The following is a 27542-nucleotide window of genomic DNA, read 5'->3' as shown; positions in this document are numbered from 1 at the left end:
TAAGAGCCAGACAACCAGGTGAGGTTGTCCAATTAAGAGCCAGACAACCAGGTGAGGTTGTCCAATTAAGACCTAGACAACCAGGTGAGGTTGTCCAATTAAAAGCCAGACAACCAGGTGAGGTTGTCCAATTAAGACCTAGACAACCAGGTGAGGTTGTCCAATTAAGAGCCAGACAACCTGGTGAGCTTGTCCAATTAAGAGCCAGACAACCAGGTGAGGTTGTCCAATTAAGACCTAGACAAGCAGGTGAGGTTGTCCAATTAAGACCTAAACAACCAGGTGAGGTTGTCCAATTAAGAGCCAGACAACCAGGTGAGGTTGTCCAATTAAGACCTAGACAACCAGGTGAGGTTGTCCAATTAAGAGCCAGACAACCAGGTGAGGTTGTCCAATTAAGAGCCAGACAACCAGGTGAGGTTGTCCAATTAAGACCTAGACAACCAGGTGAGGTTGTCCAATTAAAAGCCAGACAACCAGGTGAGGTTGTCCAATTAAGACCTAGACAACCAGGTGAGGTTGTCCAATTAAGACCTAGACAACCAGGTGAGGTTGTCCAATTAAGAGCCAGACAACCTGGTGAGCTTGTCCAATTAAGAGCCAGACAACCAGGTGAGGTTGTCCAATTAAGACCTAGACAACCAGGTGAGGTTGTCCAATTAAGAGCCAGACAACCAGGTGAGGTTGTCCAATTAAGACCTAGACAACCAGGTGAGGTTGTCCAATTCAGAGCCAGACAACCAGGTGAGGTTGTCCAATTAAGACCTAGACAAGCAGGTGAGGTTGTCCAATTAAGTGCCAGACAACCAGGTGAGGCTGTCCAATTAAGACCTAGACAACGAGATGAGGGGAGTTCCTAACTCATCAGTGACCTTCATTGATCAATCAAGTACAAGCGAGAAGTGAAAGCCCGCAGACACTCGGTCGTTCCTCCATGGAATGAGTTTGACACCTGTGTTATCGTACCTGATTCCTGTCTCTGGAGGAATTTGGCAATAGTGCCGTGGGACAGGTCAGTCACATTCCGACACGTCTTCACCAGATTTCCCTGCAGTTCCAGGATGTCAGTGATGAACTTCAGCAACCGCAGCTCTGCCTCCTGCAACCAATCACAGGGTTCAGTAAAATATCTGCTGACAGACTGCAACCAATCACAGGGTTCAGTAAAATATCTGCTGACAGACTGCAATCAATCATAAGGCATAGACCTACTGACTGGTAAAGCGTATAAGGCCTAGACCAGCTGAGCAGCTAAGGTTATGATTGAAAAGAAAGTCAGAGCCCAACAATACACATGAGGCCTGTTCACATTTAACACGGCAGGCTTTTCATCTGTCATCACTGGAGCAAGCTTTTCCTTATTTCATTGTTCATTTGCTCTCAATGACATAACATAGCCGGGCCTCCTGAGTGATGCAGCAGTCCAAGGTGCTAGAGGCGTCACTACAGACCCGGGTTCTGTCCGGGCAGTATCACAACCCGGACGTGATCGGGAGTCCCATAGGGCGGCGCACAATTGGCTCAGTGTCGTCCGAGTTAGAGGAGGATTTGGCCGGGGTAGGCCGTCATTGTAAATAATAATTTGTTTTTAACTGACTTGCCTAGTTACATAAAGGTGAAATAAACCTCTTACCTTGTGCAGGAACCTCCAGAGCACTGGCAGGGTGTTTCCTCCGTCGTTCTGCTCCACGGCGCGGGTGAGGCTGAGCAGGGACACCCTCTCCCTGCAGTTCCACACCGCTGAGCTGTGGATCTGGGAGTTGTGGGGCAGCGAGGTCAGGAACAGGCGTGGCTCCGGAGACAACACCCTCATGATAGGATTGGAGGACAACCTTGAGTCATCCCTGATGAAGGCATTCACCTCTTGCAGCCGCCAATCCAGGTCCTGGAGACGTGATAGGAGGAGACAGCCAGCAGGGTAATTGAACCACAATTCCAAATTGACACCTGTCTCCTATGTACATCTAGCAGGGTTGGGCTAAATTCAGAATTGAGAATTCAGAATGCCTCATTAATTAAAATGTAATTATTGTATTGAAGTAGTCAACAGGATACAGAATTGCAATTCACATTTTAATTAAAAGGAAATATAATTGAATTCAGTGAAATTCAAATGCCTGTTCTATTCTATATTAGGTGTTGTCTATACAAATATACATTGTACATAAAAACACCAAACACGTCGTTCATACATGCATATGAAATATTGTTGAAACAATTGATTTTCAAGACCAACTTAAAATAAATTATCAAGGAAAACAAAACCTGTATGCAAATATTCTAAATTATTATATTCCATTAACCACTTAAATTTTTGTTCAATATGGGGAAAATACAACATTTCCCAGAGTGCATTAGTTTAACCCACAACTTGACCCTTAGGCCTTCAAAAAGAAGCCAAACAGATGAGATCTGATTACACCAAACATTAAGAACACCTGATTTTTCCATGACAGACTGACCAGGTGAATCCAGGTGAAAGCGATGATCCCTTATTGATGTCACTTGTTAAATCCACTTCAATCAGTGTAGATGAAGGGGAGCAGACAGGTTAAAGAAGGATTTAAAGCCTTGAGACAATTGAAACATGGATGGTGTGTGAGTGCCATTCAGAGGGTGAATAGGCAAGACAAAATATTTAAGTGCCTTTTGAACGGGGTATGGTAGTAGGTGCCAGGAGCACCGGTTTGAGTGTGTCAAGAACTGCAATGCTGCTGGGTATTTCACACTCAACAGTTACCCGTTTATATAAAACAATGGTCCACCACCCAAAGGACATCCAGCCAACTTGACACAATTGTGGGAAGCATTGGAGTCAACATCCTTGTGGAATGCTTTCAATGCCTTGTAGAGTCGATGCCCCAACAAATTGAGGGGCAAAAGGGAGGGGGTGGTGCAACTCAATATTAGGAATTGGTGCCGTGGGACAGATCAGTCACATTCCGATACGTCTTCGACCTGATTTCTCTGTAGTTCCAGGATGTCAGTGATGAACTTCACCAACCGCAGAAAATCTTTTCTCAAATTCTAACACTGCATCAGGTGGGGTGTGGTCGATTTTCAATTTGAATTCCAACTCACGAGTTGAATGGAAGTCAATTACAAAACTCTGAATTCCGGGCCCTACCCTGACTTCTAGGTAATTCTGTCAAACCTTAAAATCAATATGGAAAACAAGGCAGAGCTACAATCATTATCGCTTATACCAACCCAATCCTGCAATTAGAACTGGGAATGATATGAATTTAAAAAACACATCTGTTCTCATAAAAAGGCAATAAAAACTGTGATTTTTCTGGTATCATGTTTTTATTTACCTTCAGCTGAGGGGAGATTATTTCATTACCGACTGTCATCTCCCAGTCGTTTCTGGCCTCTTTGGTAGAGAGATGATTATCAGCACACCCTGAGGAGAGAAGTTTAAACTGTACATAATCTGATTCCAGTGACAAACACTGACAACAAGAACCAGAACCAACGGACGCATCTTGACCTAATATCATCTCCCTTAATATCGACAAGAAAAGATTGTAGAAAATAAATACTACAAATACTGAGATAAATAAAAAATACAAAATAAATTGCGCGGGGAAAATTATATTTGATACTAATACAATTGCTCAAAGAAACAGATAAAAAAAAAGTAATAAAAAAAAGATAAGGGTAAAAATGATTGGTACCCCTGTTTTCAATACTCCAGCACCCACCCCTGATACTGAGCCTTTTTTCTAAAACGTTATGAAATTGTAGAACACATTGGAAGGGATTTTAGACCATTCCTCCATACAGAATCTCTCCAGATACGTGACATTCTTCATCTGCTCTTATAGGACTACCCTCTTTAATTCAAACCACAGGTTTTCAACAGGGTTCAAGTCCCGGAGACTGAGATGGCCATTGTAAAATATTAATTTGTTGATTTGGCTAAAATGTCATGGCAGGGCAGCAGGTAGCCTAGCGGGTCGAGCGTTGAGCCAGTAACCGAAAGGTGAAAAATGGGGCACTGTACTACTGTGTCTGACCCTGTAAAACAACACATTTCAACTGCACCCATCTGGTGTAAATGACAATAAAAACAAACATTTTTACGTGGTAAAGTTCATGATGCCATTGACCTTAACAAGGGCCCCAGGACCAGTGGAAGCAAAATAGCCCCATAACATATATCTACCACCCTATTTTACAGTAGGTATGAGATACTTTTCTGCAAATGCTTCTGTTTTTCGACACTGGTGTGAGTGGCCAAAGAGCTCACTTTCCATGTCACCTGACCACGGCACTAGTTCCAATGCCATTTATCAATCTCCAGGCGGGAACTATGGTCAGATGACATGAAAATAGAGCTCTCTGAAACAGGGTATACTTTGTGACTTGTCAGATAAATATCAGCAAGCTAGACTAGCTATGTGCAGCATAATAGCTAGCTAGCCCTCTGCTTGGCTAGCTCGCTGCTTGGCTGAACACAGAACCTTAGTGCACTGTTCTCTGATGGCCTAAATTGATTTGTCTCGTCGCGAGACTTTAGCTAAAGATTTGACATGTTGAATCTCGGAAACTTGAGCCTACGACATGAGATGTTCTAAAACTAGACCGTTCAGATAAAACAAACTTTGTTCTAAAAGTCCTTAAAATCGTTACGTCTCTTATGTATTTGTTGTGATGTGTGTCATATATATATATATTTTAAATCCCAGTCCCTGTCCCCGCAGGAGGTCTTTTACCTTTTGGTAGGTCGTCATTGTAAATAAGAATATGTTCTTAACCTGTTGCGTGTAGGGGGCAGTAATTTGATGTTTGGATGAAAAACGTACCCAAATGAAACGGCCTATTTCTCAAGCCCAGAATCTAGAATATGCATATAATTGTCAGATTAGGATAGAAAACTCTAAAGTTTCCAAAACTGTCAAAATATTGTCTGTGAGTTTAACAGAACTGATATTGCAGGCAAAAACGTGAGGAAAATCCAACCAGGAAGTGCCTAAGAGAAACTAATCTCCCTGTTCCATTGTATGCCTTCACTCCATTTAAAGGGATATCAACCAGATTCCTTTCCCTATGGCTTCCACATGGTGTGAACAGTCTTTAGACATAGTTTTTAGGCTTTTATTCTGAAAAATGAGCGAGAACAATCACATCGCGTCAGTGGATGGCTGGGTGCCAGCAGAGTTTTGCATGTGCAACAGCTTCTCTCTCTCCTATTGAAAAAGCTACAGACCGGTTGAAATATTATCGATTATTTATTGTAAAAACAACCTGAGGATTGATTATAAAAAATGTTTGACATGTTTCTACGAACTATACGGATACTATTTGGAATTTTCGTCTGCCTGTCATGACCTACACGAGCCTGTGGATTTCTTAACAAAACGCGCCAACCAAATTGAGGTATTTTGGATATAAAAATAATCTTTATCGAACAAAAGGAACATTGTGTAACTGGGAGTCTCGTGAGTGCAAACATCCGAAGATCATCAAAGGTAAGTGATTCATTTTATTGTTTTTCTGACTTTCGTGACCAATCTACTTTGCTGCTAGCTGTTTGTAATGTTTTGTCTGCTGAGAGAGATGTCCTAACATAAACGCTTGGATAGCTTTTGCTGTAAAACTTTTTTGAAATCTGACACGCCAGGTGGATTAACAACAAGCTAAGCTGTGTTTTGCTATATTGCACTTGTGATTTCATGAAAATTTAATATTTTTAGTAATTTAATTTGAATTTGGCGCTCTGCAATTTAGCAGATGTTGATGAGTGCGCCAAGAAGTTTTAACTGACTTGCCTAGTTAAATAAAAGGTTAAATAAATAAATAAAAGAATGAAAAATTGAACTGCGCCTTACCACGACGGTGAGGCTTCAGTAGGCTACTGATCAGCAGGTGGATGGCATTGACTGTGTCATCTCTCCCCTTCCCCATAAACCTAATCACGTGTTCCATGTCTTTCAGCAGGTGACCCATGAGGAACAAACTGGGGTCAGCGACTTGGGGCTTGATGATAGCAGCAATGGCCTATCAAAGACAAAGAAAGACCGGGATAAGACACTAGGAACCAACTCCTTCTCCTAGCTCCTTATCCCTGAATAGGGTAGGGACTAGCTCCTTATCCCCTGAATAGGGTAGGGACTAGCTCCTTATCCACTGAATAGGGTAGGGACTAGCTCCTTATCCCCTGAATAGGGTAGGGACTAGCTCCTTATCCACTGAATAGGGTAGGGACTAGCTCCTTATCCCCTGAATAGGGTAGGGACTAGCTCCTTATCCACTGAATAGGGTAGGGACTAGCTCCTTATCCACTGAATAGGGTAGGGACTAGCTCCTTATCCCCCGAATAGGGTAGGGACTAGCTCCTTATCCCCCGAATAGGGTAGGGACTAGCTCCTTATCCCCCGAATAGGGTAGGGACTAGCTCCTTATCCCCTGAATAGGGTAGGGACTAGCTCCTTATCCACGGAATAGGGTAGGGACTAGCTCCTTATCCACTGAATAGGGTAGGGACTAGCTCCTTATCCACTGAATAGGGTAGGGACTAGCTCCTTATCCCCTGAATAGGGTAGGGACTAGCTCCTTATCCACTGAATAGGGTAGGGACTAGCTCCTTATCCACTGAATAGGATAGAGACTAGCTCCTTATCCCCTGAATAGGGTAGGGACTAGCTCCTTATCCCCTGAATAGGGTAGGGACTAGCTCCTTATCCACTGAATAGGGTAGAGACTAGCTCCTTATCCACTGAATAGGGTAGGGACTAGCTCCTTATCCACTGAATAGGGTAGGGACTAGCTCCTTATCCCCTGAATAGGGTAGGGACTAGCTCCGTATCCACTGAATATGATAGGGACTAGCTCCTTATCCCCTGAATAGGGTAGGGACTAGCTCCTTATCCACTGAATAGGGTAGGGACTAGCTCCTTATCCACTGAATAGGGTAGGGACTAGCTCCTTATCCACTGAATAGGATAGGGACTAGCTCCTTATCCCCTGAATAGGGTAGGGACTAGCTCCTTATCCCCTGAATAGTGTAGGGACTAGCTCCTTATCCCCTGAATAGGGTAGGGACTAGCTCCTTATCCCCTGAATAGGGTAGGGACTAGCTCCTTATCCCCTGAATAGGGTAGGGACTAGCTCCTTATCCACTGAATAGGGTAGGGACTAGCTCCTTATCCACTGAATAGGGTAGGGACTAGCTCCTTATCCACTGAATAGGATAGGGACTAGCTCCTTATCCCCTGAATAGGGTAGGGACTAGCTCCTTATCCCCTGAATAGGGTAGGGACTAGCTCCTTATCCCCTGAATAGGGTAGGGACTAGCTCCTTATCCCCTGAATAGGGTAGGGACTAGCTCCTTATCCACTGAATAGGGTAGGGACTAGCTCCTTATCCACTGAATAGGATAGGGACTAGGGGAAAGAGCTAGGGGTTTCTGAACGGGCCACTGCCACTAAGGCAGGTGTACTGTAAGAAGCAAAATGTCACGTCACAGCTAAACAAATCTGCTGGCTATCAACTTAAAGCCAGGGATAATTCCTTAATTGAAGTCTATGGACAAGAACTGATAGAGAAAAAAAAGTATCTGCTGTCTCTCCTTGTCCATAGACTGCTTTCAAGGTAAGGAAACATATTTGAGTGAACTGTCCCTTTAAATCACACAAATCAAATCAAAATCAAATCAAATGTATTTATATAGCCCTTCGTACATCAGCTGATATCTCAAAGTGCTGTACAGAAACCCAGCCTAAAACCCCAAACAGCAAGCAATGCAGGTGTAGAAGCACGGGGGCTAGGAAAAACTCCCTAGAAAGGCCAAAACCTAGGAAGAAACCTAGAGAGGAACCAGGCTATGTGGGGTCCATAAATCCATAAGTCCGTCTAGTATGATTTGCCGCGTTGTACCTGTGGGTTACTTCTGGCTCCTAGTAGCATGGCTATGTGGGTGAGAAGCCGGACCAGGTTGAAAGGAACAGAGGACATGCTCTTTGTGTCCTGCATGTCTGGGTGGTCCCTCCGCCGAGGGTCTCCCAGGACGTGGCCAGTCTCAGTACTGTCACCTCTTATGAAAAGACAAGAAAAAATGTTTTCATTCTTCAGTACTGTGACTCATTAAAAAGCCTCACTTGGGAAATTACATATATATTTATGATGTTTTGGGTTTCTACTAACCATGTGTACGTGACCAATAAAATTTGATTTGATAAAACGTACATATTCGATAACTGTAATATCATTAGTTATGTTCCAACATTCCCTCCATCTTGTAATGAGCATGTCCTGCATTGTTTGCTGTTTGGGGTTTTATTTTCCAGCACTCCATCTTCTAAATAAATTTGTTTGACCACTATCAGTTGTCTCTAAGTTTTGGTTCCAGTAGTTTATATTTTTTCTAAAGAGATGATCAGTTGTCTCTAAGTTTTGGTTCCAGTAGTTTATATTTTTTCTAAAGAGATGATCAGTTGTCTCTAAGTTTTGGTTCCAGTAGTTTATATTTTTTCTAAAGAGATGATCAGTTGTCTCTAAGTTTTGGTTCCAGTAGTTTATATTTTTTCTAAAGAGATGATTTGTCTCTAAGTTTTGGTTCCAGTAGTTTATATTTTTTCTAAAGAGATGATCAGTTGTCTCTAAGTTTTGGTTCCAGTAGTTTATATTTTTTCTAAAGAGATGATCAGTTGTCTTTAAGTTTTGGTTCCAGTAGTTTATATTTTTTCTAAAGAGATAATCAGTTGGATCTGAAAGATTTTCTACATTTTACTGATCATATGAAAATATATATTTTTTGACTCAAATAGGGTTCCCTCAAGATTTCAAATCGAAATGTCTTGATATGAAACTTTTAAGTTGCATGTATTTGAAAATATCTACATTGGTCAGTCTAATATTGCTTTTGAATTAATTTTTTGGAAAGACATTTATTTCCTATTACCAAGTCATTTACAGTTGCTATACCTTACGTTTTCAATGTAGACTTTAAGCAAGTGTGAAGCAAGTGGGTTTTAGGCCACTCCAAGGCACTGCATGTCAGTGCTTGAGGAGTCACTACAGACACCCTGGTTCAAATCCAGGCTGTATCACATCCGGTCGTGATTGGGAATCCCATAGGGTGGCGCACAATTGGCCCAGCATCTTCCGGGTTTGTCCAGGGTAGGGTTTGGCTAGGTTAGGCCATCATTGTAAATTTGTTCTTAACGGACTTGCCTAGTTAAATAAAAGGTTGAATTTAAATTTTAAAAATAATGAAAAGCTATCCAAGGATTGTTCCATACTGTTGTGTTTTTTAGCGAGTGATATAAGTTTTCATTTTCTTCCATATTGTATACTACGAAGTTAATGTTCTTAGCTTTATCCTTTGATAATACACCTCAAAATATTCTAGGAGTGAGCAGGCACATCTTCAATATGTACCCAAATTGTTCCGCTTTAGTGCCTTTAAGTCTGGAAGGTTAAAAATCCCATTTACATTTACATTTAAGTCATTTAGCAGACGCTCTTATCCAGAGCGACTTACAAATTGGTGCATTCACCTTATGACATCCAGTGGAACAACCACTTTACAATAGTGCATCTAAATATTTTAAGGGGGGTTTACTTTATCCTATCCTAGGTATTCCTTAAAGAGGTGGGGTTTCAGGTGTCTCCGGAAGGTGGTGATTGACTCCGCTGTCCTGGCGAATCCCCCTCTGACTTAGGTGTAAAAGATGTCCCATTCATTTGATTTGCCCTTGTAAAAGGTTGTCCTGACTGAGTATACTTTAAAGAATATCTTCGGTGGGGTAATTGGTATTATTGCTACAAACATAAATGCATTGTGAAGAGGTTTATTCTAACTAAGATCTATGGGAAGATTGATCCATTTCATTGGCTTTCATGTTGTTGAGTAATGGGATAAAGTTATCTTAAAATATTTGTTGTTTGTTGTCACTTATTAATGAAGTATTTCATGTGTTGTGGTCCACTTAAAGGACAGCTGTAGATTGTGAGTTATTATATATATATATATATTTTTTTTAATGTTTAAATTCACATTATTTTATATCCTGATCAGTCTATAACCGCGATGATCAGTCTATATTCTAGATCAGTCTATATTCTAGATCAGTCTATATTCTAGATCAGTCTATAACCGTGATGATCAGTCTATATTCTAGATCAGTCTATATTCTAGATCAGTCTATATTCTAGATCAGTCTATATTCTAGATCAGTCTATATTCTAGATCAGTCTATATTCTAGATCAGTCTATAACCGCGATGATCAGTCTATATTCTAGATCAGTCTATATTCTAGATCAGTCTATATTCTAGATCAGTCTATATTCTAGATCAGTCTATATTCTAGATCAGTCTATAACCGCGATGATCAGTCTATATTCTAGATCAGTCTATATTCTAGATCAGTCTATATTCTAGATCAGTCTATATTCTAGATCAGTCTATATTCTAGATCAGTCTATATTCTAGATCAGTCTATATTCTAGGTCAGTCTATATTCTAGATCAGTCTATATTCTAGATCAGTCTATATTCTAGGTCAGTCTATATTCTAGATCAGTCTATATTCTAGATCAGTCTATATTCTAGATCAGTCTATATTCTAGATCAGTCTATAACCGCGATGATCAGTCTATATTCTAGATCAGTCTATATTCTAGATCAGTCTATATTCTAGATCAGTCTATATTCTAGATCAGTCTATATTCTAGATCAGTCTATATTCTAGATCAGTCTATAACCGCGATGATCAGTCTATATTCTAGATCAGTCTATATTCTAGATCAGTCTATATTCTAGATCAGTCTATATTCTAGATCAGTCTATATTCTAGATCAGTCTATATTCTAGGTCAGTCTATATTCTAGATCAGTCTATATTCTAGATCAGTCTATATTCTAGATCAGTCTATATTCTAGATCAGTCTATATTCTAGATCAGTCTATATTCTAGATCAGTCTATATTCTAGATCAGTCTATAAACTTTATAATAATGAACCATAGCCTGTAGGCCAAGTACTCCCTGGCAGATACATTCAGCAGTCCTTCTGTAGCTCAGTTGGTAGAGCATGGCGCTTGTAACGCCAGGGTAGTGGGTTCGATCCCCGGGACCACCCATACGTAGAATGTATGCACACATGACTGTAAGTCGCTTTGGATAAAAGCGTCTGCTAAATGGCATATATTATTATTATTATTATTATAAAATATATCATTCATTCATTTTCAACAATAATTTTTTGATACGGATTTCAAAATCATCCTTCCTCCAAAGGACATTTCGGTGGATTTCATTTCAGATAGATCCCCCCCCAAAAAAATCATAAATATCCATGGGTCAATCTCGTATAGAATTGCCCACTTACCGGATCCGAGCAGTAGTGAAGCCCGCGACAGGATTGTGGCCGCGCCCTCCGATCTCAGCTCCACAGTCCACACAACGGCTCGTCTCCATGGGCTTGCCACACTGAGGTGGAGAGAGGAGGAGGAGGGACATGATTGAAGGAAATGTAACTACAGTCATGATAGGCCACACTTCTTAATCCAGAATCAACTCAATTCTACATACCTCACCAATGGCGCAAGGGTGACCATTCGGACAATCTGTGGGGTGTAGAAGTGACCACAATGACGGATCATTTTTGGCAAGGAAAAATAAGGGGGGGGGGGGTTCTTCATGGGTTCATGGAACAAAAAAAACTAGAATGCATAAAAGGTACAATGAATAACAAAATTCAATTAAATTCAAGGGGCTTTATTAGCATGGGAAACATGTGTTAACCTTGCCAAAGCAAGTGAGGTAGATAATATACAAAAGTGAAAAAAACAATAAAAATGAACAGTAAACATTACACATACAGAAGTTTCAAAACAATAAAGACATTATAAACCAAAATCTATGATGCAAGCCGAAATGCCATAGTCATTTTGTTACTCTGTTTCTCTGGGACTTTTGAGTTTTGTAACATGCATTTACCCATTATAACTTTCTGCATTCTAGTTTTAGCTGTTACTTGTTTTTTATTTATTTTAATTGACTGAAACAATACTTACTGTACCACGACATCCCTCTAATGGCCTGGCGTACAACTGCAAGCATGTCCTCCGGCATGGTGGGTATGAAGGCTCTCTGTTATTAAAAGTAATACATATATTTAATTGAGTGATTCATGCTGAAGAACAATAGGTTCACTGCAGACTGTAGGGAGCAGACAAGGGGAGCACACCTGCATGTTAGTAGGGGAAAAAGCCAGCTGCTGGAGGGGTATCAGTAGGCCCTGGTTCCCACAGAGCAGCACTGCAGACAAGTGGATGGCCAGCTCCACCACCACCCACTGGGCACCAGAGGCCCCAGTCTGGACAGTCAGGGGACCCAGCCGGTTGGTTACCAGGTCCAGGGCGAATTCCTTCACATTTCGGCTTGCAAGAAACGTTGAGGCCTCGATGAAATCCACCAGTGTTTGACAAAACTAGGAAAAGAAAAGGGAACGTTAAACAACGATGCTGTATGTAGAGTCCAGCCGTATATGAGATGAACGTAGCTACTGTATTATCTCCATGGGCTCTTCTTACCTCAGAGTTTGGATGGAGGTTGGGATTGCCTGCTCTATAGAGACAGGTGACCTCTCTGAACAGAGCCAAAAGCAGGTATATTGTCCTCTTATTTTTTGGACACGAAGAACCCTACACACATTACCGGAACAAATAAATAATGCTTATGCTTGTCAACAGGATAGAACAATTATTCAGACATGTAAAATCACTGACTTCAATTTGCCATCTCTATGAGCCTTTCAATACCTTACAAGCACGATCTATATCCTTAATTTTGCCCTCCAGTATTGCTTTGGCAACCACATCTCGGATGGTCTTATAATCCTCTCCACAAACAAGATACTGGTCAATCTGGCTGCCATCTGGATTCTGAAAGACAGGGAAATTAATGTGGGTGATGAGTGTGGATGAGATGAGTCCCCCCCCCCCATTTTTAAATGGAATTTATATTTTTTATTTAACCTTTATTTGAAAAGCTTTCTAGAAATTCAATCAGTTAATTACACATGAACAAATGTGTTATATAATTAATTGAATAGAGCGCTACATACAAGGTTAATCAAATCAACATTTCAAATCAAATGTATTTATAAAGCCCTTCTTACATCAGCTGATGTCACAAAGTGCTGTACAGAAACCCAGCCTGAAACCCCCTAAACAGCAAGCATTGCAGGTGTAGAAGCACGTAGAAGGTTAATCTTCTTATAGGTAGATAGTTTATATTGTCACACACACCGGAGAGGGGCAGTGACGTGCGTTTTTTTACAGGGTCAGCCATAGTAGTACGGCGCCCCCTTGAATACAAACCAAGTACCTTCTGCAGGACCTCGCGAGGGAACAGCCACTGCATATCTGCCACTGTCAGGAAGTGTTGGACATACTCCACTCCGTGCTGGTTGCAGATCTTACGGATCAGGTAGACCCGATACCAGTCATTCCCACTGCGCTTACACAGTTCTCCCACGCTGGTCAGGAATTCTCTCTCTGATGGACCATAAATGAGGTTAAAAAAAAAAAAGAAGTGCAACTTACTTGAAAATATATGCACATTTTACCCAATGCCTGAATGAAAATACTATATAAACCAGATCAATGATACCCAATGCCTGAATGAAAATACTATATAAACCAGATCAATGATACCCAATGCCTGAATGAAAATACTATATAAACCAGATCAATGATAACCAATGCCTGAATGAAAACACTATATAAACCAGATCAATGATACCCAATGCCTGAATGAAAATACTATATAAACCAGATCAATGATACCCAATGCCTGAATGAAAACACTATATAAACCAGATCAATGATGTGAATCCTCACTGTTTGCATAGATAACCAAGTACCAGCCAACCTCTCATGATTACATTGTCAATACCTTCTGTCATGTGAAATTTCCCACACAGAGTATGTGTATAGACATTGGGTAGAGTATGTGTATAGACAGTATAGAATTTTGGGGTAGAGTACATGATTGCATCAGAGTATAGACCATTTTCAAAAACTTAATCTAGATAGGGTCGCATAACCCTATATTCCCAAGGATTTTAGAAATAAGAAGGTCGTTTTTGGAAATCTATGGAAACCTTAGGAATTTCTACGTAAGTTATTTTAGACTTGATCTGCGTGCCCCCTTTATCTATGAGCGAAACGTAGACAAGGGCTCATCAAGGGACTGATCAAAAAACAAGTTCACGTTCGTGCAGGCTTAGACAAAAAAAAGGTACCCCAGGCAGCAGAAATGACTGAAAGAATGCTGGCCATGTCGTTGATTGGGGCGGCAGGGTAGCCTAGTGGTTAGAGCGTTGGGCCAGTAACCGAAAGGTTGCTGGATTGAATCCCCGAGCTAACAAGGTAAAAATATGTCGTTCTGCCCCCTGAACAAGGCAGTTAACCCACTGTTCCTAGGCCGTCATTGTAAATGTGGATTTGTTCTTAACTGACTTGAACTTTAACCTTTATTTAACTAGGCAAGTCAGTTCAGAACAAATTCTTATTTTCAATGACGGCCTAGGAACAGTGGGTTAACTGCCTGTTCAGTGGGTTAACTGCAACCTTCCGTTTACTAGTCCAACACTCTAACCACTAGGCTACCCTGCCACCCCAAAATGAAGGTAAAATATATATATATATTTTATAAATTGACACTGTAGACAGTAATATATGTAGCTAGAATACATTAAACCAGTATACCATGCCTGGAGACAATAAATACCTTTTGGGTTAACTGGTTACAAAAAACTACTATATATACAGTATTTGTTTTCGCTATGGTTATGTATCATTTTGGGAAAAAATGGAATTAAGTACCTGTGGCACTCAACCGTTGTTTGTCTCCCAATAGATTCCCAGCCATATCCAGACACATGCGTAACCTGGCCACCTGCTGGAGGCACTCTATAGTGGCCATCTGTCGAGACGCAGCGCCTGAGCGCAGGAAGTCACTCAGGAAGACGCTCTCATTCTGTAGACACTCCTGCTGCGACACCGTTGTACGACACTGCATCTTCTCATGCAAGGAGTCCTGGAGGAACAACGGGGATATCAGATGATATCAAGTAAAATAAGTCAGATTATGCCACGATGGGTGACGTTATTCCTTGCGCTAAAAAGACGCTCGATGAACTAAAAATAAAACACCTGAGCAATGACGGGCATGGTATTTTCAGTTAATACACGCAATTTAACAGACACTTTTATCCAAAGGGACTTCCAGTCATTTGTGTATTAATTTCTATTCATTTTCTATTAATATGCCCCAACAGGAATCAAAACCACGACCCTGGTGCTGTAAGGGCTCTACCAACTGGGACACACAGGACGGTTTACCTAATAGCCCATTAAATATTACGGTTTGAACTGGGCTAATGTTGCCTACTTGCCTTAAATACAAAAAGGTGTTCTTGTCTGTGTATTGTATCGGAAGTAAAAATTCTCGATGCAAGTATTTAACACGGCACGTGAACTTCATTATCAGTTAGAAATGAACAGGTTTTTTAAAGTTGAATTCACCATGCAAACATTGAGTAATTTTATAGCACTGCAATTCCTAGCATATATTTGTTGTTTGGTGAGATGCAAAGACCTGGAACATATTTTAAGAATATTGCTATTCCGGTTCCGGTTGGAGCGAGTGGTCGCATCTGCACGTCGCTCCAACGGGTAGTATAACTTTTTCATTATATTTCATTATATCACAACGGTTTGATTTGTCTTATCTTAGCAATTTCTTCTCAGCTAGCTACATAGCCGTCTTTGTATCAAAGATAATTGCGTAATTATCGTATTTCGCCGTCCTAACGTAGTCTTCACTAGCCAGCTAGCTAACGTCCACTGATTAGCTGCACTGGAGAAACTATTACACTCAACTGAACGACTTGATTAGTTTAGTGTTAGCTAGCTACATAGCTGTCTTTGCTGTCTTCGTATCATCGTATCCAAGATAATTGTGTTGTTTAGGTTTAGAGTGTGTAGTCTTAGAGTGATTATCTTAATTTACCGAGGTTAGCTAGCCAGCTATTTGTCGTCCTTAACGTAGGTGACTCTGCTAGCTAGCCAACAGCTAGCCAACGCTAGCCAACGTCTTCTGTATAGAACTCAACTACCCGGTCGCACTCACAGGTAGTATCACATTTTCACTTCATTTCATTACAGTACAACGGTTTGATTTGTTTGATCGTAGCTAGCTACTTAGCTAGCTACATAGCCGTCTTTGTATCAAAGATAATTGTGTAGTCTAGAGCGATTTTCTAGGTTCGCTAGCCATCTATTGTCGTTCTTTTAACGCAACGTAACGTAAACAGCACTGCTAGCTAGCCTGCTAGCCCCGAATAGCAACACTGCAGAAACTATTACACTCAACGGAACGACTTGATTAGTGTAGTGTCAACAACGCACCCACTGCCAGCTGGCCTACTTCAGCAGTACTGTATCATTTTAATCATTTTAGTCAATAAGATTCTTGCTACGTAGCTTAACTTTCTGAACATTCGAGACGTGTAGTCCACTTGTCATTCCAATCTCCTTTGCATTAGCGTAGCCTCTTCTGTAGCCTGTCAACTATGTGTCTGTTTATCCCTGTTCTCTCCTCTCTGCACAGACCATACAAACGCTCCTCACCGCGTGGGCCGCGGCCACCCTACTCTGGTGGTCCCAGCGCGCACGACCCACGTGGAGTTCCAGGTCTCCGGTAACCTCTGGAACTGCCAATCTGCGGTCAACAAGGCAGAGTTCATCTCAGCCTATGCCTCCCTCCAGTCCCTCGACTTCTTGGCACTGACGGAAACATGGATCACCACAGACAACACTGCTACTCCTACTGCTCTCTCTTCGTCCGCCCACGTGTTCTCGCACACCCCGAGAGCGTCTGGTCAGCGGGGTGGTGGCACCGGGATCCTCATCTCTCCCAAGTGGTCATTCTCTCTTTCTCCCCTTACCCATCTGTCTATCGCCTCCTTTGAATTCCATGCTGTCACAGTTACTAGCCCTTTCAAGCTTAACATCCTTATCATTTATCGCCCTCCAGGTTCCCTCGGAGAGTTCATCAATGAGCTTGATGCCTTGATAAGCTCCTTTCCTGAGGACGGCTCACCTCTCACAGTTCTGGGCGACTTTAACCTCCCCACGTCTACCTTTGACTCTTTCCTCTCTGCCTCCTTCTTTCCACTCCTCTCCTCTTTTGACCTCACCCTCTCACCTTCCCCCCTACTCACAAGGCAGGCAATACGCTCGACCTCATCTTTACTAGATGCTGTTCTTCCACTAACCTCATTGCAACTCCCTCCAAGTCTCCGACCACTGCCTTGTATCCTTTTCCCTCTCGCTCTCATCCAACACCTCCCACACTGCCCCTACTCGGATGGTATCGCGCCGTCCCAACCTTCGCTCTCTCTCCCCCGCTACTCTCTCCTCTTCCATCCTATCATCTCTTCCCTCCGCTCAAACCTTCTCCCACCTATCTCCTGATTCTGCCTCCTCAACCCTCCTCTCCTCCCTCTCTGCATCCCTTGACTCTCTATGTCCCCTATCCTCCAGGCCGGCTCGGTCCTCCCCTCCCGCTCCGTGGCTCGATGACTCATTGCGAGCTCACAGAACAGGGCTCCGGGCAGCCGAGCGGAAATGGAGGAAAACTCGCCTCCCTGCGGACCTGGCATCCTTTCACTCCCTCCTCTCTACATTCTCCTCCTCTGTCTCTGCTGCTAAAGCCACTTTCTACCACGCTAAATTCCAAGCATCTGCCTCTAACCCTAGGAAGCTCTTTGCCACCTTCTCCTCCCTCCTGAATCCTCCGCCCCTCCCCCCTCCTCCCTCTCTGCAGATGACTTCGTCAACCATTTTGAAAAGAAGGTCGACGACATCCGATCCTCGTTTGCTAAGTCAAACGACACCGCTGGTTCTGCTCACACTGCCCTACCCTGTGCTCTGACCTCTTTCTCCCCTCTCTCTCCAGATGAAATCTCGCGTCTTGTGACGGCCGGCCGCCCAACAACCTGCCCGCTTGACCCTATCCCCTCCTCTCTTCTCCAGACCATTTCCGGAGACCTTCTCCCTTACCTCACCTCGCTCATCAACTCATCCCTGACCGTTGGCTACGTCCCTTCCGTCTTCAAGAGAGCGAGAGTTGCACCCCTTCTGAAAAAACCTACACTCGATCCCTCCGATGTCAACAATTACAGACCAGTATCCCTTCTTTCTTTTCTCTCCAAAACTCTTGAACGTGCCGTCCTTGGCCAGCTCTCCCGCTATCTCTCTCTGAATGACCTTCTTGATCCAAATCAGTCAGGTTTCAAGACTAGTCATTCAACTGAGACTGCTCTCCTCTGTATCACGGAGGCGCTCCGCACTGCTAAAGCTAACTCTCTCTCCTCTGCTCTCATCCTTCTAGATCTATCGGCTGCCTTCGATACTGTGAACCATCAGATCCTCCTCTCCACCCTCTCCGAGTTGGGCATCTCCGGCGCGGCCCACGCTTGGATTGCGTCCTACCTGACAGGTCGCTCCTACCAGGTGGCGTGGCGAGAATCTGTCTCCTCACCACGCGCTCTCACCACTGGTGTCCCCCAGGGCTCTGTTCTTGGCCCTCTCCTATTCTCGCTATACACCAAGTCACTTGGCTCTGTCATAACCTCACATGGTCTCTCTTATCATTGCTATGCAGACGACACACAATTAATCTTCTCCTTTCCCCCTTCTGATGACCAGGTGGCGAATCGCATCTCTGCATGTCTGGCAGACATATCAGTGTGGATGACGGATCACCACCTCAAGCTGAACCTCGGCAAGACGGAGCTGCTCTTCCTCCCGGGAAGGACTGCCCGTTCCATGATCTCGCCATCACGGTTGACAACTCCATTGTGTCCTCCTCCCAGAGCGCCAAGAACCTTGGCGTGATCCTGGACAACACCCTGTCGTTCTCAACTAACATCAAGGCGGTGGCCCGTTCCTGTAGGTTCATGCTCTACAACATCCGCAGAGTACGACCCTGCCTCACACAGGAAGAGGCGCAGGTCCTAATCCAGGCACTTGTCATCTCCCGTCTGGATTACTGCAACTCGCTGTTGGCTGGGCTCCCTGCCTGTGCCATTAAACCCCTTCAACTCATCCAGAACGCCGCAGCCCGTCTGGTGTTCAACCTTCCCAAGTTCTCTCACGTCACCCCGCTCCTCCGTTCTCTCCACTGGCTTCCAGTTGAAGCTCGCATCCGCTACAAGACCATGGTGCTTGCCTACGGAGCTGTGAGGGGAACGGCACCTCAGTACCTCCAGGCTCTGATCAGGCCCTACACCCAAACAAGGGCACTGCGTTCATCCACCTCTGGCCTGCTCGCCTCCCTACCACTGAGGAAGTACAGCTCCCGCTCAGCCCAGTCAAAACTGTTCGCTGCCCTGGCCCCCCAATGGTGGAACAAACTCCCTCACGACGCCAGGACAGCGGAGTCAATCACCACCTTCCGGAGACACCTGAAACCCCACCTCTTTAAGGAATACCTAGGATAGGTTAAGTAATCCCTCTCACCCCACCCCCCTAAGTTTTAGATGCACTATTGTTAAGTGACTGTCCCACTGGATGTCATAAGGTGAATGCACCAATTTGTAAGTCGCTCTGGATAAGAGCGTCTGCTAAATGACTTAAATGTAAATGTAAATGTAATGATGAGCTTCAACTTTAAGCACGAGAATAAAAAAAAATTCATGTGTGAAAGGCTCTGTCCATTTCTTCTCCATTGAGCTCACACTGCCACACCTGGGGGGAGAAGAGAGAGAGAGCGCGTGTGAGAGAGCGCGTGAGAGTGTGCGTGAGAGTGAGAGACAGAGAGCGTGAGAGAGAGAGCGAGAGAGAGACAGAGAGATGCTTAGTAAGTGTCAAAGGCTTTTATTGACAATTACATGAAGTTGATGCAAAGAGTCAATATTTGCAGTGTTGACCCTTCTGGTTCAAGACCTCTGCAATGCTCTCGGAGGATGTGTTGGTACCATTCTTTATTCATGGCTGTGTTCTTTGTGAGTGAAAATTGTGAGTGAGGCCACACCCTTGGCTGAGAAGCAACCCCACACATGTATGGTCTCAGGATGCTTTACTGTTGGCATGACACAGGACTGATGGTAGCGCTCACCTTGTCTTCTCCGGACAAGCTTTTTTCCAGATGCCCCAAACAATCGGAAAGGGGATTCATCAGAGAAAATGACTTTACCCCAGTCCTCAGTCCAGTCCAGTCCAATCCCTGTACCTTTTGTAGAATATCAGTCTGTTCCTGATGTTTTTCCTGGAGAGAAGTGGCTACTTTGCTGCCCTTCTTGACACCAGGCCATCCTCCAAAAGTCTTCGCCTCACTGCGTGCAGATGCACTCACACCTGCCTGCTGCAATTCCTGAGCAAGTTCTGTACTGGTGGTGCCCCGATCCCGCAGCGGAATCAACTTTAGGAGACGGTCCTAGCGCTTGCTGGACTTTCTTGGGCGCCCTGAAGCCTTCTTTACAACAATTGAACCGCTCTCCTTGAAGTTCTTGATGATCCGATAAATGGTTGATTTAGGTGCAATCTTACTGGCAGCAATATCCTTGCCTGTGAAGCCGTTTTTGTGCAAAGCAATGATGACGGCACGTGTTTCCTTGCAGGCAACCATGGTTGACATAGGAAGAACAATGATTCCATGCACCACCCTCCCTTTGAAGCTTCCAGTCTGTTATTTAAACTCAATCAGCATGACAGAGTGATCTCCAGCCTTGTCAACACTCACACCTGTGTTAACGAGAGAATCAACCCTGTCTCAGCCTCCAGTAATTATGCTGTCGGGGGGCTAGGGTCAGTCTGTTATATCTGGAGTATTTCTCCTGTCTTATCAGGTGTACTGTGTGAATTTAAGTATACTCCCTCTAATTCTCTCTCTCGGAGGAGGAGGACCTGAGCCCTAAGACCATGCCTCAGGACTACCTGACATGATGACTCCTTGCTGTCCACCTGGTCGCGCTGCTGCTCCTGTTGCACCCTCTACAACCCCTGTTGCACCCTCTACAACCCCTCTACAACCCCTGTTGCACCCTCTACAACCCCTCTACAACCCCTGTTGCACCCTCTACAACCCCTCTACAACCCCTGTTGCACCCTCTACAACCCCTGTTGCACCCTCTTACAACCCCTCTACAACCCCTGTTGCACTCTACAACCCCTGTTGCACCCTCTACAACCCCTGTTGCACCTCTACAACCCCTGTTGCACCCTCAACCCCTCTACAACCCCTGTTGCACCCTCTACAACCCCTCTACAACCCCTGTTGCACCCTCTACAACCCCTGTTGCACCCTCTACAACCCCTGTTGCCCCTCTACAACCCCTGTTGCACCCTCTACAACCCCTGTTGCAACCCCTCTACAACCCCTCTACAACCCCTGTTGCACCCTCTACAACCCCTCTACAACCCCTGTTGCACCCTCTACAACCCCTCTACAACCCCTGTTGCACCCTCTACAACCCCTGTTGCACCCTCTTACAACCCCTCTACAACCCCTGTTGCACTCTCTACAACCCCTGTTGCACTCTCTACAACCCCTGTTGCACTCTCTACAACCCCTGTTGCACTCTCTACAACCCCTCTACAACCCCTGTTGCACCCTCTACAACCCCTGTTGCACCCTCTACAACCCCTCTACAACCCCTGTTGCACCCTCTACAACCCCTGTTGCACCCTCTACAACCCCTGTTGCACCCTCTACAACCCCTCTACAACCCCTGTTGCACCCTCTACAACCCCTGTTGCACCCTCTACAACCCCTCTACAACCCCTGTTGCACCCTCTACAACCCCTGTTGCACCCTCTACAACCCCTCTACAACCCCTGTTGCACCCCCTACAACCCCTCTACAACCCCTGTTGCACCCTCTACAACCCCTCTACAACCCCCGTTGCACCCTCTACAACCCCTGTTGCACCCTCTACAACCCCTGTTGCACCCTCTACAACCCCTGTTGCACCCTCTACAACCCCTGTTGCACCCCTGTTGCTCTACAACCCCTCTACAACCCCTGTTGCACCCTCTAACAACCCCTCTACAACCCCTGTTGCACCCTCTACAACCCCTCTACAACCCCTGCTGCACCCTCTACAACCCCTGTTGCACCCTCTACAACCCCTGTTGCACCCTCTACAACCCCTGTTGCACCCTCTACAACCCCTCTACAACCCCTGTTGCACCCTCTACAACCCCTCTACAACCCCTGTTGCACTCTCTACAACCCCTGTTGCACCCTCTACAACCCCTCTACAACCCCTGTTGCACCCTCTACAACCCCTCTACAACCCCTGTTGCACCCTCTACAACCCCTGTTTCACCCTCTTACAACCCCTCTACAACCCCTGTTGCACCCTCTACAACCCCTCTACAACCCCTGTTGCACTCTCTACAACCCCTGTTGCACCCTCTACAACCCCTCTACAACCCCCGTTGCACCCTCTACAACCCCTCTACAACCCCTGTTGCACCCTCTACAACCCCTCTACAACCCCTGTTGCACCCTCTACAACCCCTCTACAACCCCTGCTGCACCCTCTACAACCCCTGTTGCACCCTCTACAACCCCTGTTGCACCCTCTACAACCCCTCTACAACCCCTGTTGCACCCTCTACAACCCCTGTTGCACCCTCTACAACCCCTGTTGCACCCTCTACAACCCCTCTACAACCCCTGTTGCACCCTCTACAACCCCTGTTGCACCCTCTACAACCCCTGTTGCACCCTCTACAACCCCTGTTGCACCCTCTACAACCCCTGTTGCACCCTCTACAACCCCTGTTGCACCCTCTACAACCCCTGTTGCACCCTCTACAACCCCTCTACAACCCCTGTTGCACCCTCTACAACCCCTGTTGCACCCTCTACAACCCCTGTTGCACCCTCTACAACCCCTGTTGCACCCCTGTTGCCCTGTTGAACTTCATCAATATGACTACATTAAAATAGCCATATTGTTTATATGCATTATCTGAATTTGTTACCATTGACCAAGAACTGCCACATATCTAAATGAGTTTTGTTTCTAAAGTGACTTTGAGATTCTGAAAGTAATGAAAAGCCCTTTATAAAATAAATATGGTATTATTTATTTATTACCCTATTTAAACAACGTAGATGACCTGAAAATGACACCTTTAACATTGAATCACTCCTCCAGATGATTTATGTAGTTTGTTTTATTAACTTTCCTAATTGCAGAACGCAATTCATAATTAGCTGATTAGTACTAAGCATCCTGGGAAAAATGCTTGATTGAGAAATTATGATTTGCCACAAAATTATATTGTGGTTATTATTTTTTTGCTCATTTTATATTGATAACAATTATTGTAAGTAACTTCATTGTTACCCTGAATGATTTTTTTTTAACAGTTGTTCCCACAATCCACTGTTTGGGAACATTTGTACTAATTCAATGGCTCTAACATTTTATCAACGGTGCATAATGATCTTCACAATCAGATAAATGCTGACTTCTAATTGCAAATTTAAAAACGTGAAATTGTGTTCATACCTCCATGCAGTTTATGTATAAGGAATAAAGTTCCGTTTTTCTTGATTCCTCCAAGATGTCACTCTTCTCAACTTCGGTCAGATGCTGCTGCAGGTGACCTTTGACATCATCAAAGCTTCAAGACAAAACATACAAAAACCCCATTCAATTAACATTATCTTGATAAACTTAACCCCATGAAATAAAAAGCGGACAACCAGCTCTTGTAACTCACCTGTACTTGAGCAGGAGTTTCAGCACGACTGACCAAACCACTGGACTCTTGTCCACATCAACACCGAAGGGAGAGATTGTCTTGGTTGGTCTGCGAAAAGGTCCTGGTAAAGAAAACGGATGTAAAAAATACACAAAAAACCCTCACATTTCTCCATAATGCTGATACAAGCTGTCAGACAGCAGGAGGATACCTGTGATATTGAAGGCAGACTGAGCCTCTACCATGAGTAAGTTCAGCAGGTGGAAGAGCAGGTGAAGCAGTTTGATGAATAAAAACCAAACCGATCCAACGAACCACTGGATGTTGTCCACAGACTGATCAAAGCGAGAGCGCCTCTGAATCTGTCGACGTCCTGGCCGAGAGGGAAACAAAATAACACACAAACATTAGATTTGCGAACACCGAAGGGACACAATGGCCTGTCCCAAAACAAAAAAAACAAAGCCCCATTTGACCTTCTGGGTTTAAAGATCTGATGGAATTTGTGGAACTTTTGTCATATTGTATTACACTTATCGCGTTCTTTCAGATCCGAAAACGCATCGAATTTAAGGGGTTGTTTTTGCCTGGGACAATCCGTCAGACGGAAGGAGGGTACCTGTGATGACAGGACTAGATCGAGCCTCCACTGTGAGGAAGGACAACAGGTGGAGGATGATGGCTGTACAGGGCGGACAGTTGTCCTTGAAGCAAACCGTAGAGACCAGGTCAATGAAGAAAGCACTGCACTTCTTCTTGAACTGCTTGGCATTCCTGCACAATAAAACAATGAAAAGAGGTGGGGTTTGTGTCCAAAACGTCCATTTCAGTTCAGGATAAACCGAAGGTACACGTCGTCGTGAAGAGTGACATTTAAAATGTTTGAATTGGCGCTTCAACTCTGAATAAAACCTTTACTGATGTCAGCAATAGCCACTCACCCATTATCAAGATATATCTGTGTTGCCCAATGCGATTCTAGCGACAGAGAATCTTTGAAAATCAATTGAATTGATTCAACACGCGATTAACTAAGATGTAGTTGGGAACATTCCACTCTCCCATAGACTCCTGTCTAAATCTACCTTGTACAGAACACACAGGATTTACAGGCAGTAATCCGATTGGTCTATTAATCTTTCAAGCTTCTCGGACGCTAGCACACAGTGGTTTGCATTGGCTATTAAGAGTGATAATTGGCGTTATGGTAATTACATCTAGAATCGTCAGTGGTAAATCAAGCAGTATTTGACTAGCTGAAACGTAACCTTAATGATTTAATTGTCAACATGAGTTTTCTCACCATTTGTATTCAACTGCTTCTTCTCTGCAGGCCTTAAGTACATTGAGTACTTCCTCAAACGCCTGTTTCATTTTAACGTCGGCATCCCTCTCCAGTACCTTGATTAATTAAGAAGAGTTAAAAAAAAAAAAAAAAAAAAATGATGTTATGCAATTTCTCTACATTAGATTAAATATAAACAGAGAAGAGGATAAGATGAATCTCACGTGGCACAACCGTCGTACGGATGCCAAAACGAAAGGCTTCAGCCTCTTGTCCACTTTCTCGACGCCCAGCAACAAGTGCTCCACAAATAGAGACAGGACGAAGAGACGATTCCATCTGCTCCTACAGGGACCAGAAAACCACCACTCATGTTGTAGCAGCAACTAAGGAATCTTATGTACATGTACTGGAATGTGACTTTTTCCATGTACAGAACAGCAGTTAATTACCTATATATTAATGTATACAACAGTAGTTAATTACCTATATATTAATGTACAGAACAGTAGTTAATTACCTATATATTAATGTACAGAACAGTAGTTAATTACCTATATATTAATGTATACAACAGTAGTTAATTACCTATATATTCATGTACAGAACAGTAGTTAATTACCTATATATTAATGTATACAACAGTAGTTGACAGTTACCTATATATTAATGTAGAGAACAGTAGTTAATTACCTATATATTAATGTACAGAACAGTAGTTAATTACCTATATATTCATGTACAGAACAGTAGTTGACAGTTACTTAGCTCGATCGTGTATATGCAATAGAATGTCCTATGGGATTAAATATAAATATATGAAATAATATAAATATTGTATTTTGTAAATGTATAGTAGGTCTGGCGTGACATCTTCGCCCTCCATCCTGTTTGTAACGCGTAATAACGGGTATGATGTGTTGTTTGTGTCATGTATGTAAGGCGATGCCTAAGGACGGCTGAATTTACATCTTCGGACGGACAATTATTCATTATACTCCAATCCCGTTGAACTCACTGGACTCTGCAGACCATGGCCTTGCTTCTCTCCCCATAGTGTCTACGACTCTCCTCAGAGCAGACCAGCTCTATGGGCACCTGGAGTCTCTTGACCTGCCTGAGCCAGTGTAGCCGCTGGGCATCTGTGTCCAGAGCCTGAGGCTCCAGGTGTTCCACACAGGCCAAGGCCGCATACACGTCCAGGACCTGGCGAGCAGTGAGGGATAGAGGATAATGCTGAAAACACATTTTAAATATAGTGAGGGATAGAGGATAATGCTGAAAACACCCTTTAAATATAGTGAGGGATAGAGGATAATGCTGAAACACCCTTTAAATAGTGAGGGATAGAGGATAATGCTGGAAACGGCCTTTAAATATAGCGAGGGATAGAGGATAATGCTGGAAGCGGCCTTTAAATATATCGAGGGATAGAGGATAATGCTGTAAACGGCCTTTAAATATAGCGAGGGATAGAGGATAATGCTGTAAACGGCCTTTAAATATAGCGAGGGATAGAGGATAATGCTGGAAGCGGCCTTTAAATATAGCGAGGGATAGAGGATAATGCTTGAAAAACGTCCTTTAAATATAGTGAGGGATAGAGGATAATGCTGAAACACCCTTTAAATATAGTGAGGGATAGAGGATAATGCTGAAACACCCTTTAAATATAGTGAGGGATAGAGGATAATGCTGAAACACCCTTTAAATATAGTGAGGGATAGAGGACAATGCTGAAAATACCCCTTTAGATATAATGAAGGATAGAGGATAATTCTGAAACTCCCGTTAGATAGTGAGGGATAGATGATAATGCTGAAAACATTATTTAGATGTAGTGAGGGATAGAGGATAATGCTACAAAAAAACACCCTGTAGATAGTGAGGGATAGAGAATAATGCTGCAAAAACCCTTTAGATAGTGAGGGAAAGAGGATAATGCTGAAAACAGCCTTTAGATATACTTGTATAAACTCACAGCATCATGTACATTATTTGAGCAACTATTGACGTCCTTTATGCAAACAGTGACCGTTAACAATAAGAGTTGGCTAGGCAACGAAACAGGCTTTTTCCCCCCTTCTTACTTTTACAGTACTTGTATTGATATCAATTGGGCCTTTTTTTTCTTTTTACATGAGAATGTAGTACCCTAGTATATACTCACCAGCTCCATCCCTTCTCTGATGTGCGTGTTCGCCAGGAGGCCCTGACCCACTCGGGGGATGCTGATCATTCTGGACAAGTTCTGTAGGCGGTTCTTAAACTGGTTGTAGGCATCATGGACCCAGGGCAGAGAGGCCACCTCCGTACACATAGCATCATGACCTAGTCGCAGCTCGTTCACACAACAGGTCAAGGCGCCACAAAGGAGCTAGATTGTTGCGCGCACACACACACACACACACACACACACACACACACACACACACACACACACACACACACACACACACACACACACACACACACACACACACACACACACACACACACACACACACA

The 27542-nt window shown here is 43.7% G+C and overlaps 1 protein-coding gene across 1 annotated transcript in view; it reads right to left on the bottom strand.

The window, feature by feature from the left end:
• The window catches only part of LOC124047735 (E3 ubiquitin-protein ligase rnf213-alpha-like), a 73796-nt gene that overhangs the window by 12621 nt on the left and 33633 nt on the right, over nt 1-27542 (bottom strand). The window contains exons 31-51 of the mRNA XM_046368039.1: nt 27205-27411; nt 26053-26240; nt 25259-25379; nt 25053-25150; nt 24369-24523; nt 23961-24122; nt 23768-23870; nt 23554-23668; nt 14843-15056; nt 13341-13510; nt 12773-12895; nt 12545-12655; nt 12199-12441; nt 12026-12101; nt 11541-11575; nt 11338-11438; nt 7885-8041; nt 5838-6006; nt 3318-3406; nt 1634-1885; nt 967-1099 (exon numbers count right to left, since the gene is read on the bottom strand). Coding sequence (XP_046223995.1) covers nt 967-1099; nt 1634-1885; nt 3318-3406; nt 5838-6006; nt 7885-8041; nt 11338-11438; nt 11541-11575; nt 12026-12101; nt 12199-12441; nt 12545-12655; nt 12773-12895; nt 13341-13510; nt 14843-15056; nt 23554-23668; nt 23768-23870; nt 23961-24122; nt 24369-24523; nt 25053-25150; nt 25259-25379; nt 26053-26240; nt 27205-27411 — 3022 coding nt within the window. The remainder of the gene's footprint in view (nt 1-966; nt 1100-1633; nt 1886-3317; nt 3407-5837; nt 6007-7884; nt 8042-11337; nt 11439-11540; nt 11576-12025; nt 12102-12198; nt 12442-12544; nt 12656-12772; nt 12896-13340; nt 13511-14842; nt 15057-23553; nt 23669-23767; nt 23871-23960; nt 24123-24368; nt 24524-25052; nt 25151-25258; nt 25380-26052; nt 26241-27204; nt 27412-27542) is intronic.

The sequence above is a fragment of the Oncorhynchus gorbuscha genome, linkage group LG11 (genome assembly GCF_021184085.1).
Source record: "Oncorhynchus gorbuscha isolate QuinsamMale2020 ecotype Even-year linkage group LG11, OgorEven_v1.0, whole genome shotgun sequence".
NCBI lineage: Eukaryota > Metazoa > Chordata > Actinopteri > Salmoniformes > Salmonidae > Oncorhynchus > Oncorhynchus gorbuscha.
Note: the sequence above shows the minus strand (reverse complement) of the source record. Positions and strands in the feature narration are given on the sequence as shown.